This window comes from Panthera uncia, assembly GCF_023721935.1.
Source record: "Panthera uncia isolate 11264 chromosome A3 unlocalized genomic scaffold, Puncia_PCG_1.0 HiC_scaffold_11, whole genome shotgun sequence".
Taxonomy (NCBI): domain Eukaryota; kingdom Metazoa; phylum Chordata; class Mammalia; order Carnivora; family Felidae; genus Panthera; species Panthera uncia.
This window is the reverse complement of record NW_026057578.1, coordinates 93,491,156-93,513,260: the sequence shown is the minus strand read 5'-3', so window position 1 is coordinate 93,513,260 and position 22,105 is coordinate 93,491,156. Positions and strand designations below refer to the sequence as shown.

The following is a 22,105-nucleotide window of genomic DNA, read 5'->3' as shown; positions in this document are numbered from 1 at the left end:
CGTTGCTCCAAACGTATGGCACATGAATGTGTGATCATTAGCCTTTCTATATCCACCCTAGCCCATTTCCACTTTCACATTAGAAGGTTATTATAATCCTAAAATTGTATCTCTTACTTTCTCAAGTTGTATCCTCTCCTAGGACTCTTTAGCCACTCATGCTAAGAGCTGAACATATCTGAATTCTAGCAGAATGCATTAATTATGTACAAGTCATGTAGGGTAGATATTTTCATGTTTCTGCGTGGCCAGAGCTTTCTGAGCTAAAATGACTAGTAACTTGGTTCAAAGCATGACTCAATAGCAGTCCATTTAAAATAGAGAAAGAACCTGGAGAGAGATTTACATCTTTACCTCCCCAGAAATTTGTGTTTACATTTCAAAGGGGGATAAAACCAGGAAACATTCATTTATATCCCCAAAGGTTTATAACGAGTAGGGAACCTTTCCTGAAGGGAGTTTATTGACATTAAAGAGCAAAGATTTTTCTCCTCTTCTCAGGAGGGGAAGAAGGCTGCTGAACACAAATTCCTATATAAACTCCCAGATGCATAATTTTGTGGTTCCTCTCCTGTGGCACCTCCTCTGAGTGTGCAGAATTCATCTGCCCTCATCGCATTGCCTTAAGAGGGAGAATGAGGCATGGGAAACTGGTGTGTGTCCTCTGGGCCAGAAACTTTGCATTTGCTTTCAGGAAAAAGTAAATATAGATGTTAAAACACATTAGCCAGGTCCCTAAGATATATAGAGTATGTAGATTTCAGTCATATAGAAAAGGCATTGAGACAAACTATACATTGCCTATTGAAGGACTATTAAGTAGATGAGATTTTCTCAGTCCTCCAATACTTCTGACTTCCCACCACCATGAATATCACAACCACCAAATAAGTAAGAGATTTCCTCCATATCCTAATCATTTTGACCTTTCAGAGAAAAATAAGATACTTTATACCAATAGCCAGGGTTATATTAAAATGCATTTAAAAGATATTAGGATGTCTAGGGTGAACAATCTTGGTCATTACAGCTTCTGTTGAAATTCATTACTTTCATAATCTAATTTCAAAGTCAGTCATGGAGAAGTAACTTAGACTGTAATGGCCTTTCCTATCCGTAATATCTAATATTTTGTCTTCCCATAAGCTGGCCTTTCCACCTCCTTCTGATATTGATTTTACCTCTGTCTACACCCCCCACACACACATCCAGCTACTGGGATAGGCAAGTCACCCAGACCTGTCCAATGATAAAACCTAATCCTACTAGCAACAGAATCAGTCCAAATAGAGTAAGCATACACTACGTGGCCAAGCAGATTGCTCTCCTTTACTATATACAAAGTGAGAGGAAAAGAAGTCTCTATTTATCTTAAAATCCTGAGCAGTAAGCCAGAGGCTGCTAATGGACATATTCTCTAGTCAGAATTAATGAAACATAATGTCCTAATTTTTTATATTCACTTAATCAATGCATGTAAATTAAATGCTAATTATGTGATAACACTGCTCTAGGTCCTAGGTACTTACAGAAACACCTGCCTCTAGGAAGTGATGATCTAGCTGGGGGTCATTGAAGCAGATATTGAAGATGACACACAAAACATCAAAAGACTGATACAGTTCCCTATTCTCTTCAACTGAGAATGAGCCATGTCTTCAAGTATAAGTTCAATACACAGAAGCAGAGGCGGAGGAAGAAATGGAGAATATCACAGGAAGGAAAGTGGAAGCAGAATGAATATGTTTTGCCTGGAAATGATTGCACCTGTCTGGGTAAAGCACAGGGTTCAAACAGAACCTGTTTGAATAGGTTGAAACAGAATGGTTTGAATGGGCAACAACTGTCCATATTGGGTCAGTAAACAATGACACATTTATTCTGAAATCAACAGTATTAACCATCCTTGGATGACAAAACATCAGGCAATACGGGAGAAGCTATGGCCCAGAGGCATTAAATAGTTTAAGGTTATATTTAGTTAGTAAAAGTCAAAGAATTGAGTTCTTCTGATTCCTAATCTGGATCTGTTCTACTACATTGTACTGACAAAGCTTTACCTTTTGTTACAATTTCCAATTTTGGTACTTCCTGTTTGCTGATCCTCTTGTATTTTTGGCAAAATATATAGAAATGGTGTAAAAAATTCCTTGTTGTTCTTATGAAAACTTTACATTACAAAAGCATGAAAGTAAAAATTATACCATCTCTTCCTAGTGAAGGAAGACCTCTAAAAAGGCAATATACTATAAGATTCCAACCATATGACATTCTGGAAATGGCAAAACTATGGAAAGCCGTAAAAAGATCAGTGGTACCAGAGGTGGGAGGGGGAGAGGGATAAATAGGCAGAGTACAGAGGACTTCTAGGGCAATGAAAATATACTGTATGATACCATACATAATGAATTATACCATAATACCATAATAATGACACCATAATAATGGATACCTGCCATTATACATTAGTCTCAACCCACAGAAAATACATGAGTGAACAGTACTGTAATCTATGGACATTGGACCCTTATGAGGCATCAATGCAGGTTCTTCATTTGTAACAAATGTACTTCTCTGATAGGGCATCCTGATCATAGGGGAGCTGATGCCTGCTATGGGGTCAAGGGGTATATGGGAAATCTCTGTACTTTCCCCTCAATTTTGCTGTGAACGTTAAACTATTCTAAAAGAAATAGTCTTAATAAAAGAAAAGAAAAGAAAAGAAAAGAAAAGAAAAGAAAAGGAAAGAAAGAAAGAAAGAAAGAAAGGCACCTGGGTGGCTCAGTCAGTTGAGCATCTGACTCTTGGTTTTGGCTGGGGTCAAGATCTCCCAGTTCATGAGATCTTGACAGCACCAACACTGCTTGGGGGATTCTCTCTCTTTGCCCCTCCCCCATTCATGCATGTGCATGCTCGTGCTCGCTCTCTCTCTCTCTCTCTCTCTCTTTCTCTCTCTCAAAATAAGTAAATAAAAATTTTAAAAACAGAATGAAAGAAAACTGTACCATTTGTTTGGACCACATGTTCCTAAAATATTGGAATTTTAATCTTCATATATGCAGTGCCCACTAACATGGAGTCCTCATTTAAAATACTTTTTTTCCTATTTCCTCTTTTTCTCCCCCCCACTTTTTTTATTTGTGCCCTCTAAAGAGGGGACTGCTGGCAGAATATCAAAGATCCTTCAACCCAATCACATTCACATTGCCACAAGCTTATATCAGCTATCAAATTTATAAAACTGACATTTCAATATAATCTATTCAGTGAAGATGAACTACTCTCTATATATCTAAATATGCTATCACTGGATGTACTTTCGCCTCCCCTCAACCTCCTGCAGCAATCTGACTTGGTAAATGAGATCTCTTAAGATGGGTCTGGTCAACCGTGCATACACTTACTACCAAGTTGTTGGCAATTTGTTCCATTTCAGGTTTTAGTGAAGAGCCCATCAAATATGCTATGTAAGTATTTAATGGGTCTGATGTAGATTAGGGTTGTGTTTTCATCACCCTAGATAGTTTTATAAAAAATAGATAATTTTTTATATAATGTTGCTCTAGGATTTTAGCATACGAATAACCCACAAATTTATTTTCTCAAATTTCACTCAGCATTCATAACAACACAAAAAGCATTCTTCAACAAAACACTATCTTTACTGAGAAAGTAATTCATGGAAAATCAACCACAGACTGTTATGTGACTCTTTGGATCCCTTTCAATTTTTAGCCACGCAGAGAAGGCAGTCAGGTAGTAAAATGGGAGTCTTTCTGCAGAGGTGCTCCCTGGCAAGATTTACATGTCTCAATGGGGGCTGGCCTATGTTTGCAAATCCATTTATCAGCAAAGTCTGGTCAACTCAAGATATGAGCGTTCAGCCCTTTTTTTAGATTCTTCTTTGTAATTTATATGTAAGTCTTCTCTTACCACATCCCCTTCATTTCTCTTATCCTATGGCAACAGTACATAGGCTCCATTTTGCCTTGTTTAAACTTGTCCCTATTTTGGGATATTTCTTCCCCTTAGAGCATCTATCCTCAATGGAGGCTATTTTGTCTACCCTCCAAGAACCTCTGGTGCTGTCTGGAAATCTTTTAGTTGTCACAGTTTGGAATGGGGAAGAAAAGAGGTCCTCTAAGCATCTGGTGGGTAAAGGCCAGGGGTGCTAAGTATCCTATAATGCACAAGACAGCTACCCTCCCTCAAGAAATAATTACCTAAACTGTCAGCAGTACAGAGATTGAGAACTTCTGCCTTAAGGTCTTGAATAGAACAACTCAGACATAAGCGTGGATAGAACCTGGTAGGTTGTGGTAGGCAGAAGGAAACATGACATTTTGTCATCCAGGTTCTGGACTCCTTTTCTTTTTCCTCATTCTTCCTTTTGGCTCCTTCGCCTCTTTGCCCACTGCCCCTGTGATCTCTCCCCAAATAAAATGGACTCTCAGGGCAAAGTTTGATAAGCTCAAAAGAAAACAGTGAACAATTCAATGTGGCTTTAATTTAAAAAAAAAATCATAAACCAAGCACTAGCTGAAAAGTAGAAATGTGGGCATTAATAATATGCATAGCAGTTTTTATTTTGAGGACATAGGTCTCCCAAGCACAGCCAGACACTGACAAGAGGACTAATTCAACAAAACTGCACAATCATAATCGCCAAACTGCTCCTACAGTCTTCCCTGAACTCCAAGTGTCTGGTATAGTCCTAACAATTCTCATTAGCATCAGTGAGTTAACAGCTCAAGCTTTTGCCTGCATTTCTTTGACAACCTCCCTAGCTACTCCTAAAGAAACAGTATCAGTTCCGCTTAAGAAACAAAACTGAAGAAAGCCACAAAATGATGTGTATACATTGTGCATTCTAGTTCTTAGCCCACCAACATCTACTTTTCCTTGACACATATTCCAATATTTTCAACTGCAGGTGTGTAGAAGCTATTTCAATCTCTTCAACCTGATGACTTTCCTAGTTATCATCAATAGTTCTTGAAAAATATAAAGAACCTAAATGTCTTGTGCATCTTCTCTGTTCAATTAAGATCTGGATGTGGACTTCAGAGTCAGAAAGGTATATTTAGTTAAGTCCCTACAGTATTCAGTCACTGCAAGGAAGGGTTGGAATAAGTTTTAAAATCTCTGACAGTTAACAAGTAAGAGCAAAATCTTAATGAGCAACAACAATCCTGAATGAATTGCTTTGTTTCATATTTCACCGATTTTGTTGTTTGGAAAAAAAAAAATCAACCAGAAAGTCATTTACGTTTCAAGAATTTGAGCAAAAATTATGTAAAAATATTTCCATCAACTAAGCATGCTGCCCTTGCCATTAAGCAGATTTTGACCCAAATGGGCATCATGTCCTCTGTTCATTAAAGCAGCACAAAAGACATTGAGAAAACAACCCCAGAATATCTCTTGAACAATGCCTGAGTTCTTGGTGTGCACAAAGTCACATGTAAGGTGGCAATATGCTCTGTGTCTTTCACCTTTTACAATGAGCGTTCCAATGAGTCAGGAGCAGTCCTGTGTTCAGAGTCCTGTCTTCACATCTTCAATCCTTCTCTGCTGCTCTTCCCAGTCTCAGACCCAAGGGAGTGCTGCTATGTGTTTGACAGACCATGTGATGTTCAGACTTTGTAACAGAATAGAGCGAATGGGCCAGAAACTGAGAGCCACAAAAATGTGAGAGGGTTCCCTAAAGGGTGAAGAAAAGAGTCCTTATACTAGAGGGTAAAATGCCTATTTTTAATTCTTCCAAGTGAAGAAAGAACTGAGTGACTTGCTTTGTGCTACTCTATTGAATGCAAAGGGCAAACCTATTTGAAAGAAAACAGTGCTCAATTTCAGCTAATTAAAATGCAGATATATCTTATTATCATTATTGTTATTATTTCTAATTCTATGTCTGCCATGATTCTCAAGAGCAACAATCCCTGGATGTTCTCTTTATTATGTGATGTTACACTATTCCCTTTCTGCTTATATTTCAAAGAGAACAAGCAATGTCTCTGTTTATCTGTTGTTTTTCCTTGCTATTTCAGACTAACAAATATCTACAGAAGTCTTTGTAAATAACCTTTTCCCTATAGAAAGAAACCTATTTCGACTAACATGCTGTATCATGTAGAAGTTGATACACTGCTTTATCTGACCTTTCAGAAATACATTTATTATTTCTTTTAATCCTAATAGGTTCTGCAGTCCAGCTATGCAACAGGAAAGGGCCCTATTGAAGTCTGAGGAAAGGTCCTTCTGTGCATACATGACTCAATTCTTTATCTATTCATAACCCCATCCAATATAAACTTAAATTCCCTTTTTCTATTCCTTTGTCGTCTCTACTCTAAATTTTCTAACCACACTTCCACACCCCCCACCCCCCATATACAGATAAATGCACACAGCTTTAGGTATTTGAGAAAGGTTCTAAAGCCCAGGAACACTAGCCAAGAACAAAAACTACTAAAAATAGGCCAGGCTTTGGTACAGTTATGGGTTATTATGCTAACTCAGTGAAAGTAAGTTCTTGTTTTTTTTTTTTTCTTTCTCCATCCCAATGCACCAGGGAGCTATGACAGGCTCTCATGAGTAACCATGTCTTACCATAGCAGGGATCCCCTAGGGACAGCATGTGCCCTAGAAGAAGGCATAGAAGGCTTTCCTAGAGGGGCAAGGCACGTATTCAAGGTCTGACCCATTTTTAGCTGCCACCATCCCCTTTCTTTGATAACTTCATATCCAGACACTACCTAGAGCCTTAAAACTTTTTCCTAGTTGTTCACAGTCCTTCCTCAAGAGCCAATCTTCTCAAGAAATAGACACAGAAATGGTTTCAAGTTCAAGATTCCAAGTTCCCATCACACCTCCACTGTTTTCTAGATTTGTGACCTTTTCCAATCTCTTAACTCATTTCAACCACCACTTTCACATTTGTAATTGGACATAATAAAAATCTCTCTGCCTACTTCATAAGGTCCTTGTGAGAATCAAATGAGACTACAGATAAAAACTATAAAGTAATATATAATACACACATGCACGCACACACATACAAAGCAATAAAATTGTTCTTCTGCTATAGTTATTCAAATTCAAGAAACCAAGAGTATTCCTATTACCATGTGTAACATTGAGGCACAGAAACCTATAACAGACAATGCAAAAGATTGATTCAAATACAAAAATTAATCATGGCATTGACATTTTGGTTGAATCTAATATCCGTGTTTACCTGTCTCAGAGAGCAATTTTGTAGCTTCCAGAACCTTCTCAGTATAAACACCAGCTTCATAGTTCTCCATCTCAGCATTGATGATGTGTATAACTCGAGCTGCCCGGCCCCTAATGGCCCCTGCAGTCCGGTCCAGAGTGTCCACGTCCCCTTCTTGGAGGGCTATCACACACTTGTTCACATCCTCCAAGATGTGATTCTCTGTGGAAAAACACACACACATACACACATGCGCATTGATATGATTTTATGCCACTCACACACTTAGTAAGCAATCTAAGAGAGATTCATGAACTATCATGAGCCATCATGCAAAACATACCTTTATAACACTGAAATAACATTTAAAGAACATAGTGTATAATTACAATAGCAATTCTCAACCTTGAGCACTAGCTAAAGGGCTCACAGCATCATACAGAGTGTGAAGGTGCCATCCTACTAAGTTTCTGATTCCATAGGTCTGGGATGGGGCCCAAGAAATTGCATTTCTACCAAGTTCCCAGGTGATGGTAATGCTGTGGGTTTGGGGACCATACTTTGAACACCACACTTTGAGCGTCTTTTTCAATGTTTCAGATTTATTGCATTTTAGTAGTGGTTGTGGCAGTGAACATGAAGTCAACCTGATCACGCAGAAACATTTCCAGACATGACCAGAATCAAGCTCTGGGTGCCTGCTTATTTGATCAGTTTTTATTTAGCAGGCATTTAAGGGAAACTCTAAAACAAACAATTGTCACCTCATCCATCCTTAAGGTCACGTCATGCACAAGGTATATACAGTAGGAAAACTGACCAGGTAAAGAGGATCACAATGTTCTCCACAACTAAAATAACATCGGGTCTTGTGGCTGGTTTCGTCAGTTTAGAGTCAAGGTCAGTCACCACTCTCCCTCATTGCCCAAAGTAGAATCCAGGCAGGCAGGCTGGGGAGTTTCACTCTCTAGTAGCATAAAGAAAACATGCAATCTGGTCCCTTATGGTTTTACAAGTATGGAATTTTGTATTTCACATGTCCTAAGTGAGATCTGTAATTATATCCCTTAAACATTCTTTGGAAACACAATTCTAAGGAAATGTTGAAACGTTTAGTGCTCTGTGGAAAGAAAAGAATTTAAGCTGAAAATACACTCACATATACACACACTCACTATAAATAAAGAGAACAAGTGAGAAATAGTCTAAAGTAATCTGGTAACTTCAAATAATTATAACTGTCAAATTCAACTGTTAATAAAGGATTAAAATTATTACTTCCTCGAGAAGTTTCTAGGGCTACGTGTGAAATTAAAAGTTCCTACCTAAAGAGGGAAAGAGGGTAAGGTATTGCACCAACACCAGTCTCCACCATGGATCTCTCCTACTTTCCTGAAGCCAGTCAGGCAGAAGGACTAAGCGTTCTGTCAGGACCCTCGGCAGAAACTTGCAAAGTATAACTTACTCTGTGTCATGGAACCTCTGCTTTGACCTCCTACAATAGGATTACCTCATTTGAACCATTACGGATTTCTGATTTCTACATTCTCTTGTTCCCTAATTTCAAATAGAAATTAGAATAGGAAAAAATGAGACAATTTTAATATTCAGATTTTTTAAACTCACAAAAAGTAATACTTTCTAAATGCTGATATTTTCCTGAGTAAAATAGAAACGGCTGTGACAATTTAGACTTTACCAAATTTTTAGTTTGGTTAAGGAACTTTTGAAAACCACCCCTTTCTGAAATCCTGGATTGTGTCACGCAAACTCACTTAAAAGGACGCCTGGGAGAAAGGTTTACTCAAATGCAACTTGGTACAGAATTTCAAATACAAAAATTTGATTTTAAAAGGCCTCTTTCACTGCTCTTCTTGATGCCCTGCTGGATCTCTCCAGACAATTCAAATATGTCCAGGTCTCCAAAAGTATGCAACTGGGAGGGTCTGCGTATCAAAAGCATGCATCCATCCACTATTGTCTTTGAATAACACAGAAGTACAACGAAAGCTACTGCTTTTCCATGCATGGAATTTTGAGATCCCATCTCTGTTCTAACTGCATTCAGAACAGAAATGGAATGTGCTAATTATATTATATCCTAATAATTTCTCTGGAGTTGCTAATTTTTTTTTAATTCTAAGAAGTCCACTCATGACCTAATATCTTAAAATGAAATGATAGGTTTTAAAGGGGAAAAGAAAACAACTATTTCCTAAACTAGAAATGTACAACTCATTTAATTAAGACACAAGAAAAAGAATATGCTTTAATAGATATAAATGATACATATTTGAAGGAGGCTAGCAGAAGCTGAAAACCCAAAACACCAAAAGCATTGCTTTTAATTAGGCAAATCATCAACTAATTCGTTCAATGGTCAGTTTAATAAATCATGTTGTGTGAATAAAGTATTAATTTTATTGGTTTTATAATTTATTGACTAATTTTTCTTAATCAAGTTTTTTTTTTTTTTTAAATGCTAAGATAATTTGCTCAGGATTTCCCAGCATTTTCCAATCAGGGTACCCCTTTAAGGGAAAAACGAATCACCATTTCCTCATAATAGTAGTTCTCATAGTGGATGGTATACATGTAAAGGCTAAGATTTGGAATGCCTTAAAATAGATTTGTATTCTATTAAGCTCAGTACCAACAATGTATTTAAAAAAGAATAGTACCTGTTCCTAGAGACATGTCATCTGGTCAAAAGATCATATGTAATGTATATATGGATTCCCAGACCCCTTATAATAACTTCCCTCCTCATCTCTTCCCAACCCTCTCAGGTCTGAGCCCAACAGTTTGGAAGCACACTGGTCTAGGATCTATCAAGAATTCCAGTGAATTATTTGAAGGCGAAATCCACACTTGATTCATTTTTGCATTCCTGACAGTGCCTTATACACAGCAGGTAATCAAAGAAAAAACACTGAATAAACATGTTTGTTAATAGGAGACCATTTTATGTACTTTTATTCTAAGGTATTTTCAAGAGAAAGAGTTCAAGAAGTAAAGACAGGAATGCTGTCCCAACTAGAAAAGAACACAGTAGAGAAAGTAATAATAAAAAGCATAGGTATTCCAGAGAGGGCTCCATTGCTGGGAAAAACCGCTCAGGTACTTTGGATGTCATATCCGGATATGAAGCATGGCTTTTAAACATATCATAAAACACTTGACTGCAATATATTTTGTGATGAATTTGAATTTTTGCAGCCTTACTGTTTCAGAAAAGATGAGTTTTGTTATAAAAATCACTGATGACCAAACTATTTGATTATTATAAAGCTTAAAGATATAGATTCTAAATTCAAAACCTAAGTTCCTTGTTTCCTTCTAAAAATTCTCACAAACTCAAGACTCTGGAGTCAAAAGAAAAATAAGAAAAGGCAGACAACAAAACACAACTCTTGGACATTATGGGATTGAGTTAATCTCTTCTTCAGATCTTAGATGGCTGCTACTATGTGAGCCAAACCCAAGAATTAAACTGTCACACGGTTAATGCCAACACACTTATTTTAAAACACTATTAAAAATTGTAGTTTTTACCCAGTGGGAAAAACTTAAGTGTTCTAACATAGCCATTTCACTTTTTTATGAGCCTGGGCCACATCTGAAAATTGGTTTTGCTTCTGTAATGTTAATAGCTAGCATCATTGCTCCTGAAACTTGTTGCATTTCATATGGACAAATTAAGCACTCAGGCACACAGGTTCAGGTAGCATGAACAAAACAAAACTGTAGTCTTTTGCAAACAAAGATTTTTTGGTTGTTTTTAAGACAGAGTTCCCTGCCAGAATAGATATTCCCTTAAGAAGAAACTGATACATAAAATATCATTAATGCCATTCCAAAATATCTCCTGGGCCAGACTTGCAATTTACTGATGCAAATGTTTTGGCTTCAGCTCGGAGAGGAGATGAGAAGTAGTTTCCCCAACAATTGGGCTGTATCCATAGCCCACCGGCAGGACAGAGAAGGCTGGGTCATTATTTGTCAAGTCCGTCTGTAGAAAGGTAGCTGCCACCTCCAATTGTCAACTCCAAAGGCATGCTCCAGCAGGCCCTGCCAAGGCTGGCTCCCTGACAGCGCCTGTTCATTTTCCTGTCATGGCATGCCGCGGCACTTGTACCGCTGGGGTTGGACTGCACAGTGTTATCAGCGGAAGCCAAAGCCTTTTCTTGTTGCTGGTAATAATGAGATGCACAAAGGAATGGCAGGGAGAAAGGTGGCAAAGAGGCAGGGCTGGTGGAAGAAAATTAAGAAAAGCTTTGCACTATTGAAACGGTCTGAGATAAGACCTCCTCACCTTGCTTTTCCCTACTCTCAGAAATTTTTGTACATGCATTTAAAGAAAAGGAGAAGTTGGGAAATTTTTAAGTTCTGAAATGATTCCTCTTTGCAAAAGGTAGTCCAATGCATATTTTCTACTCATTTGCAGGAAAAGGGGGATGCAGAATAACATTTCCAGCTATCAGGATTGCTGTGAGATCTGAGGCCAGTTAGGGAGAGCCGCTGCCCTGTCTGGGGGGGCGGGCACTATAGTCATCCTGGCAAACACTGACAAGACATGAGACAGAGGCAGCCACCCTCTTATTCCACACCATCCAAATCCCCAACATGTCTACCTAAACCATTGCTATGCATTGCATGAGAAATGCACTTCTGAGATATCTTTTACATTATTAGGACTCAGCCATCAACGAAGCCAATCTCAGAAATGGCAACGTATTAAGGTCTTTATCAGCTAGCTGCCAGATATGGGGGTATTTAAATGAACAGCTGCTTTGAAAAGTCACCAGAAAGAGAGCATCTTGGGAGTGAAAAACAAGACAGGCTTTTGAAAAAGATGAGAGAGTGGAATGAGGGTACCAGAGGTGGAGAGAAGAGAACCCAACGAAAGCTGGAAGCACCAACGGTAATTTCCCACTATCCTAACTTACTGAGAATTATGTAGCTTCTGAAGAGGATAATCAGGATTTTCATACCGTCTCTGCCCAGTTACCTCCCCACTCAGTGCAGGCCCTGGGATACTAATATCTTTATTGCAGATTTTGGGGGAGAATTAAAGCAAACAGCATAGTGTCATGCAAATTCTAGACACTGAAGAGGTATTCACTCATGTTTCCCATTTTTCTTCTCTTGCTCTCCATGGTTTCAAAGTTGGGTTTTTGATTATCCATCAGATCTACAGATTGGACTCTGCTGCTCTCAGACATAAGCTTCAAACACAAGCCCCCAGTGGGAATTCATTGTCTGTTTCTTCATGAAAAGCAAAGACAGCACCTAGACAGTATTTCCAAATATGATGAGCTCCCCCAGAAATTCCTTCTACAGTGTTGCAGTCAGATGCTCCTTCTGCCTGGATCCCACCAGCAATGCTGTGACCCCTTTCCTCTCAGGCCTCAGTTGGCCAAGGACAGGCAGGCCCTGGTCAAGGCCAGGTCTACCTCTGGGTAGAGTCAACATCTGGTCAGTTTGAATTATCAAGGTTCACTTGATTACCTTTAATGCCTCACAAAGGAGGCTGATGTTTGCAGCAACTCCCTCCCCAATTCATCCCACAGAGACTCTTCTTGGTGAACTGTGCCAAATGTGTGTGGGCAAATATGTTTAGAGAAAGGTATCACAAACCTGGGTAACTTCACTTATTGGAAAAAATGACCCCCTTAGACACAGACAAATTGGGCTAGCTGACATTATTATTATTATTATTATTATTATTATTTTAAAATATAAACCATGAGAACTAACCAATCTCACATCTCATACCCTTTTTTAAGATGGGTGATTCGGATGTATCCAAGGCCAATCTGCTTTAAAAACTCTAGAAGCTAAAAAGAAACCCATGTCTCCTTAAATAATCTCTTCAGGTTGCTTATCTCTTTATCAGAAAGTTGTGTTTCCACACCCGACCCCCATGCTTTGACCCATTGTTTTGAAATAATGTGCACACAAAAGAAAAATTTCCAAGAGGGTGTTACAGTCACATTTGCAGAGATGACTGAAAGCTTACAGGGCCAAGAAAAGCACTTGAAACCGAGGCCCATGACATTTTCAAGATATTCCTAATTCTGTTCTCCAGTTGCCTTGAAAGGGCCTATTTGTGATTACCTGAGACAGAAAGGAAGTCATCCACTGAGGTGATGTCATCCACAGCCTCTGTCAACACTCGGACCTGCTTCTCCCACTGGTCTTTGAAGACGTCCATGTTGTCCTGAGCAACTTTGCTCTGTGGTCGGGCAGCCAGTGTGAGGGCAGCATTGATGACCTATTTGTTAGAAACAATCCAGAAAGATGCTGACTACACTATTTAAGAAAGAAACAAGAAGGTCAGAGTTCACATTGAAACCCTGGACCCTGTAGTTTGTCAGGGGTTCTAAGTGGGTTCTCAGTGTTCAGAAGACAATCAGAAACATGAAACATGAAGTATGTTATCAGCTACCATTAGTTTTTGTTTATGCTGTGTTTCTTCTTTTTTAAATGGACAGATTTTATGTTTTTTGTTTTGTCTTTAGCTCTTATTTTTCAGAGACAGAGAGAGATAGAGTGTGAGTAGGGGAGGGGCAGAGAGAGAGGGAGACACAGAATCTGAAGCAGGCTCCAGGCTCTGAACTGTCAGCACAGAGCCTGATATGAGGCTTGAACCCATGAACCATGAGATGACCTGAGCTGAAGTCAGACGCTTAACTGACTGAGCCGCTCAGGCTCCCCTCTTCTTTGTTTTAAGATATAGTAATTAGCCTCAGGTTTCAAAAAGTGTTTACTGGACAAGTCCTATTTACTTAATTCAGATGTGGTAGAAAGCTAACTCCTGTTCTACATGTGCAAAGTTGTAATTTAGTTGAGACAAGGAAAATAGTAATGGAACATTTAAAAATCAGCCCAAAATAAACAGAACAAAGGCAGTATGAGTGGAAAAGACAATAATTACCAGAGTTATTCTGAATACTGGAACAGTTAGAAATTCTTTTTGAGAAAGGTACACCTTGAAACAGCTCAGGAATGATGGCAAGACAAGGCAGGGAGGGACATGAGGGCCTGAGTAGAGAAGTCCCTGAGTACCAGGTCACCAATGGGCTTTTGAAACAAAGTAGATGAGGCTTACCTGGGGACACAGGCTGTCAATCTGGGTGGCTGCCATCCGGACTAATTTCACCCCTTCCTCATTGTTGGAAATGGAACAGGCCAAGTTGGCAACCTGGATTGAAAAGGACTTGAGTGAAAATCATGTTGGGGCAAAGGGGAAGTGTACTGTTGCATGACCTTACTCCTTCTCTGGAGTCATCTCTTCCAAGGGAATCCTGCTACAAATAAGGATGCCTTTCAGTGATTTACCAAATATTACTAGTTACTATGCTACATTAGACATTTAGTCCAGAAAAGTAAGGTGCTAATAACAAATTATTGCTTCGAGATTCTCAAGCACACACAATAATGTATTTTAACTGGGTTGCTTTGATCCGTTTTCCTCTGTGGACTGCTCTTGTGACTTATACTCTCACTTGAGCTCCCTAATACTCATCATGAAGTGTGGCCATGATTTTGGCCACACAAGCGCTAAACTCTGACCAGCGAGAGAGACACTGCAGTGCACTTAGGATTTAAAGGAGATTCACAAGAAGTTGAAAATGAAGGCGTTCTACCTCAAGGAACCCATATCTGCCGGTCAGAGTCTGTCAGGAAACTGCTAGTCTACCAGTAGCCCACTCGAGGACTTTCAGGGGGCAGGCAGGTCTGAGAAACAGATAGGAAAGGCTGATATAATCCAGTAGGCAACGATACAGTGTACAACAAATTAGAATATGTGAGTTTAGTAAAAAGGCATTCAGTTTTAATTTTTTTTAAAACATTATACCAGCCAAAACAGCTGCACTGAATTTAAGCTCCCTGGTCAAGCGTTTCAATTTGTATTATTCCTCCTCTTCAAGGAGTGAGAGGTGGTAATACAAGGTCAGATTGATTGGCCAAGGTCAACAGCACACAAAGCTACCATCAGAACACTGATCAGTCCCATCAGACTGATGCCAAGAGGACAAGAGGATGGGGATTAGAAAGGGCAAAAGAGAAGAGAATGGCCACCAGGGCTAGGAGCAGGAGGGCAAGTAGAACAAGTGATTAGCAGACTGAGAATCCCCTGAGCCTTGTGGCCACCTGCCCTTTTGTATCCTGCCACCTCTGCTCTCCAAAACCAGGCTGCCTCTCTACCATGACTTCATGCCCTGGGAGATTAAAATGCAACATACGTGCGGCATTCCGAATGCAAAAGAAAGCTTAGTCAGACAGTGTGAAGAGCACGGAACTGGAGGTCAGGAGGCTTAACCACTAACTAGTTACAGAGTCACTTCACATTTGGAGGGCCGTTTCCTTATCAGCAAAAGGATATAGGTAGATGGTGATACTAGGAATGCTTACAAAGATTACTTCAGTAAATCATTATCATTGAGAATCCCATTTTGAAGCTTTTAAGGAAGAACACTTTACATCTATTGTAGTGAGAATATGTACTATGAGAAACCACAGATGGAATTTCCAAACGTTAATTATCAGTTTCTTATATTTTATAGTTTATCTTGGGTTCTTCAGATAATTTTCACCATTTTACTCAGTTTTCCAAGTACGTCTGTTTGAAAGACAATATACCTTCCTGCATCCATTTATAGGATACTAAATGCCCAGAGGTATGAGGCTTCTTGGAGGCAAAGCAAGAATTACAGGTTCTCCATTTTTTTGTTATATTGTTTCCACTCCATATTTTTATTTATCTTTGTTGTATTTATATTCCAGTGTATTTTATATTCCAAACACCACATGATGTATGTGACATAGAATTGGTGCTCAATACATGTGTTTTGAATTAAAGAGCAGTTTTAATAGTTTTTTATTGCATATATTTGAAATACATCCTAAAGACACTCTCAAAGATATAGTTGAGTTACCCCTTTAATCTGACTAGACAAAGTTCATACCACCTTCTAGCAGATATTTACCAACACTATGGTGCTAAACAATGATTCCTATTTTTTGGTCCACTGTTTGAGTCCAGAATGCAGAGCTCCTTGTTCACAGTGGCATGAAAAAAAAAAAAAAAAAAAAAACAACTCGGGGTGGTGTGAATTCTCCAGAAAGATGTATACATTTAATTTACAATTCTTTAATCTTCAAGTGATTTCTTCCTAATTCTATTGTTGAACAGCCTTCCATTTTATGAAATGAGGATTTCAGATGGTTTTGTTTTCTCTCTATCATCCTTTCCTGGTGTGTGAGACTTGCAATCACACTCTTGCACAGCAGTGGACATAAGCTGAAGAGTTTGGCATGTGGCTCTATAGAATGACAACAAGGGAGCCTTAGGGCTGAGAAAAACTAGGCTCCTGAGTGAAGGAGATGCCAACCAATAACTTCTACATGGTGATAACAGACTCTTCCTCGTGTATCTTTTGAAATGGGTCTTCATCCTTTATTTAAATAAACTCTATTATGACTTAGATCTAATATGGGAACCTCATTGCCTGGTTGAATCTAATTAGGGGGAACAGGGCTAGTAACACCTAGAAAAAACGAAGAGCCAACAACCCCGAAAGTCCTTTAATTATTCTCCTTAATTTACTGATCCATAAATCCTGAAGTCTGGCAGCCTCCACTCTGCAATGAGTTCCTGCTGTTTAAGTCCACTTAAAATCAGAATTTTATTTACCTTGTATTATACTCTGAAACATTCTGAAACTATTTCCAACACGATGCTCAGGATTTCACAATTTCCAAAGGCAGGCAGGTTTACATATCTTAAATTGGCCATGGATTCCATCCAAATTCCTGTTTTCCTTAGGCTTGCCTTTCTGCTTCTCACTGGACCCATTGGCATGATGGTGACTCTGAACATGGTTGTAATACACCGTGATTTCTACAACTCTGGCACCAAACACTGAGTTTCCATCTTTGAGGCAGCTCCCAATCATTATTGTATCTTAAAATGCCTGCTCATATCCTAGCAATAGTCCAAGACCACTGTATACACATAGTAAGTACTTGATTACTTATTTTACCTGTTCTTTAACTACAGGTCTGATGCTATACTAGAAACCCATAAGATAAAATGTCCTATTTTTCAAATCACAAGATTCCCCCCACACACCTTGTTTTTTTTAACCAATTTATCATGATAACCTTTCTAAGGGAGGTGGGGCAGGAAGGGAATGGTAAAGTAGAATTTTTAGACATTTGAAAAAGATTAATATGAGTTAAAGAATAGACAGTAGTTATGCTAAGTGAAATAAGTCATACAGAGGAAGACAGATACCATATGTTTTCACTCTTATGTGGATCCTGAGAAGCTTAACAGAAGACCATGGGGTAGGGGAAGAAAAAAAAAAAAAAAGGTTAGAGAGGGAGGGAGCCAAAAAATAAGAGACTCTTAAAAACTGAGAATAAACTGAGGGTTGATGGGGGGTGGGAGGGAGGGGAAAGTGGCTGAAGGGCAATGAGGTGGGCACCTGTGGGGATGAGCACTGGGTGTTGTATGGAAACCAATTTGAAAATAAATTTCATATGAAAAAAAATAGACAATAGATTAACTGATTACTGTTACCAGGCTGCAACCCAAAAGATGTTGAGCAATATGTTTAAATTTAATAAAACCTTGAAACCTGCATGAGTCAACCAAGCAGGTAACATTTACTGGCTGGCTGTGGCTTCTGATTTTTCCACTCTAGAATTGTTGACAAATTAGCTGAGGCAACAGGAGTCATCTGCCATCATGGAATCTTAGAAAACAATAAAGCATATCATTTATGGTTAGGTGTTGGGTTATTTAGATTGCTTTGGGATTTCTGAAAGGAACCAGATCATGAGTAAAAATGGCATTGCTCCTTGCTTTAGCTAACCATGCTAAATTCCCAACAATCTCTTTGGAAAGGAAACCCTCCTCTATACCTTCTGAGAACAATGAATTTGGGGAAGCCAAAGCTGAAAAGACTGAGCCAAATCTTCTATCTTTGACTTAGTGTCTCAAAAACCAGTTATCTTGAGGAAAAGGAGGAAGCTTAGCAGCCATCACTAAATTGTGTGCTGCTAACTACAAGGGCCTTAGGAGTTCAGAGAAAAGAACGATCAGTAGTCCTGGGAGGGAATCAGTCAGCACATCATGGAGAGGTAGGATATCCATCTTGTAACACTTCTCTTCTGATTGCCTAATTAGTATAATTTTCAGGATTCTCAAAGATTATGATATTTTGCTCTTCTGGAGGCACACTGTGTAAACAGGTGAAACAAACAATGATATCACCAGCAAGATTAGAAAGACAAGAAGTCAGCAAGGGGAAGTGATACAGATTCCCTTAAGAAAGTAACTTGCTTCTTGAGAGTGCCTGGGTGGCTCAGTCCGTTAACCACCCAACTCTTTTTTTTTTTTTTTTCAATATATGAAGTTTATTGTCAAATTGGTTTCCATACAACACCCAGTGCTCATCCCAAAAGGTGCCCTCCTCAATACCCATCACCCACCCTCCCCTCCTTTCCACCCCCCATCAACCCTCAGTTTGTTCTCAGTTTTTAAGAGTCTCTTATGCTTTGCCTCTCTCCCACTCCAACCTCTTTTTTTTTTTTCCTTCCCCTTCCCCATGGATTTCTGTTAAGTTTCTCAGGACCACATAAGAGTGAAACCATATGGTATCTGTCTTTCTCTGTATGGCTTATTTCACTTAGCATAACACTCTCCAGTTCCATCCATATTGCTACAAAGGGCCATATTTCATTCTTTCTCATTGCCACGTAGTACTCCATTATGTATATAAACCACAATTTCTTTATCCATTCATCAGTTGATGAACATTTAGGCTCTTTCCATAATTTGGCTATTGTTGAGAGTGCTGCTATAAACATTGGGGTACAAGTGCCCCTATGCATCAGTACTCCTGTATCCCTTGGGTAAATTCCTAGCAGTGCTATTGCTGGGTCATAGGGTAGGTCTATTTTTAATTTTTTGAGGGACCTCCACACTGTTTTCCAGAGTGGCTGCACCAATTTGCATTCCCACCAACAGTGCAAGAGGGTTCCCGTTTCTCCACATCCTCTCCAGCATCTATAGTCTCCTGATTTGTTCATTTTGGCCTCTCTGACTGGCATGAGGTGATATCTGAGTGTGGTTTTGATTTGTATTTCCCTGATAAGGAGCGACGTTGAGCATCTTTTCATCTGCCTTTTGGCCATCTGGATGTCTTCTTTAGAGAAGTGTCTATTCATGTTTTCTGCCCATTTCTTCACTGGGTTATTTGTTTTTTGGGTGTGGAGTTTGGTGAGCTCCTTAGATTTTGGATTTTGCCCTTTGTCCGATATGTCATTTGCAAATATCTTTTCCCATTCCGTTGGTTGCCTTTTAGTTTTGTTGGTTGTTTCCTTTGCTGTGCAGAAGGTTTTTATCTTCATAAGGTCCCAGTAGTTCACTTTTGCTTTTAATTCCCTTGCCTTTGGGGATGTGTCGAGTAAGAAATTGCTACTGCTGAGGTCAGAGAGGTCTTTTCCTGCTTTCTCCTCTAGGGTTTTGATGGTTTCCTGTCTCACATTCAAGTCCTTTATCCATTTTGAGTTTATTTTTGTGAATGGTGTGAGAAAGTGGTCTAGTTTCAATCTTCTGCATGTTGCTGTCCAGTTCTCCTAGCACCATTTGTTAAAGAGACTGTCTTTTTTCCATTGGATGTTCTTTCCTGCTTTGTCAAAGATGAGTTGGCCATACGTTTGTGGGTCTAGTTCTGGGGTTTCTATTCTATTCCATTGGTCTATGTGTCTGTTTTTGTGCCAATACCATGCTGTCTTGATGATTACAGCTTTGTATTAGAGGCTAAAGTATGGGATTGTGATGTCTCCTGCTTTGGTCTTCTTCAAAATTACTTTGGCTATTCAGGGCCTTTTGTGGTTCCATATGAATTTTAGGATTGCTTGTTCTAGTTTTGAGAAGAATGCTGGTGCAACTTTGATTGGGATTGCATTGAATGTGTAGATAGCTTTGGGAGCACCCAACTCTTGACTTCACCTCAGGTCATGATCTCATGGTTCTTAAGTTTAAGTCCTTCATTGGGCTGTGCACTGACAGCATGAAGCCTGCTTAGGATTCTGTCTCCCTCTCTTGGTGCCCCTCCCCTGCTTGCTCTCTCAAAAAATAAATTAAAAAAATTAAAAAAAAATTAAGTTTATTTATATATTTTGAGAAAGATAGAGAGAAAGTGGGGGAGGGGCAAAGAGAGGGACAGAGAGAATTCCAAGCAGGCTCTGCACTGGCAGCATGGAGACCCATGCAGGGCCTGAACTCACAAACCATGAGATCACGACCTCAGCTGAAACCAAGAGTTGGACATTTAACCGACCGAGCCACTCAGGCACCACTAAAAATTTTTCAAAAAGAAAGTAACTTGCTCCTTGAACTGCATTTGTACCATTGGCATCCACTCCCTAGCCTTTTAATAATAAACACAGTTGGCCAGAAGCAGATATTCCAGAGACGATGATGGCAGAGTTAAAATTGACAAATCATAAATGCTTAGAGCCCTCACAAAAATATACTGTGATCATTTAAAATGCACAATGTTTTCCATTACCAAACAACAAAACAAAAAACAAAAACCCACACAGTTCAAATCTCCAAACAGCCCATCATGGCTGTGAAATTTGGTTTTGTGTAGACATCACTACCCAAAGTAGCTCCATCTCAAAAATGCCATAGACTTGTCTGAACATTTACAAGTAAAGCCAAAATGCCTGGAAGGCTGAGCTTTAATTAAACATTAAAAACCTCTGCTAATAAAGTATTTAGGCATTTAACTCCAAAGTGATACGAGGTGCATCAGAAAGACGAGAACATTTTCTTCTTTTCTAGTTCTGGAAACCAAATTACATTTTTTAATATTCGTAATTCTGTTCAACTCCAAACACCAGCACATATTCAGTGCATTCAACCCCCAAAACACTTTATCATTTCATTAATTTTTACAGCTTCAGGTATCATTGTGGTGTTTTAAGAAGAGCATACTATTGAAATAAAGTAGAATAGCAATTTGGAGGTTTATAAAGTGCTTGTTCCTCATGTTAATATTGCTTCATCATTGTAAATTTGAGCACAAAATGAACTTATTTACTACTAAAAGGGAATTTATGGCATGTCTAGTCACCACAGTCACCTATCCATATAAAACCATAAAGAGATGATGCCACAAATTCCACACCAGCTGTTGTTCTCTAGAACACTCAGGGGAGTGAAGGGTGCTATGGTCTCGGTCTGAAGATTTACTTAGTTATCTACACTGATAAGATCAGCACACAAACGGCATTAAAATATATGTGCCTAGCTTGTATAGAATTTGTAGGTTTCTACAGAATATGCCTCTTATGTTACAGATGGGGTTTTATAATTCAAGAAGAGACAAGATGATACCCTTGCCTGAAATGTGAGAGGAAAGACAGAAGGAGCTGATATTAAGACAGAGGGATTTGACCTTAAGAGGATGATGGACTTCAACAGACATGGACATCTGAGCATATTTCATGGCCACCTTCACAATTTGATTTGAGAAGAGCTTGAAAGGTCTGGATGTCCCAGAACATGTTTGTTTCATGCTGAGATGTCATGGAATCCTTTTAAAATGCAGCTGCTTCGGGCTGAGATGAGTTTATCAACTTCACTGCTAGTAACTTAAGTTCTGAAGGTTAGAGGGCACAGCCAGCAGGGATAATGTGATCAGGGAAGAATGGCAAAGGAGAGGGTGGCAGCTGGGGGACAGCAAGACAACACTGCGGGGGGGGGGGGGGCAGAAGGAAGTAAGAAGTACTTTTATGCTCCTGTCTTTAATGACCCCTCTAAAGCATCTGGAACTCTTGATTATTCTATACATT

The 22,105-nt window shown here is 39.1% G+C and overlaps 1 protein-coding gene across 3 annotated transcripts in view; it reads right to left on the bottom strand.

The window, feature by feature from the left end:
• CTNNA2 (catenin alpha 2) overlaps positions 1 to 22,105 on the bottom strand; it is a 1,105,968-nt gene that overhangs the window by 100,437 nt on the left and 983,426 nt on the right. For all 3 annotated transcript variants that reach the window (XM_049651803.1, XM_049651801.1, XM_049651802.1), the window contains exons 10-12: positions 14,334 to 14,426; positions 13,340 to 13,496; positions 7,241 to 7,441 (exon numbers count right to left, since the gene is read on the bottom strand). In XM_049651803.1, the coding sequence (XP_049507760.1) occupies positions 7,241 to 7,441; positions 13,340 to 13,496; positions 14,334 to 14,426 (451 nt within the window). The remainder of the gene's footprint in view (positions 1 to 7,240; positions 7,442 to 13,339; positions 13,497 to 14,333; positions 14,427 to 22,105) is intronic.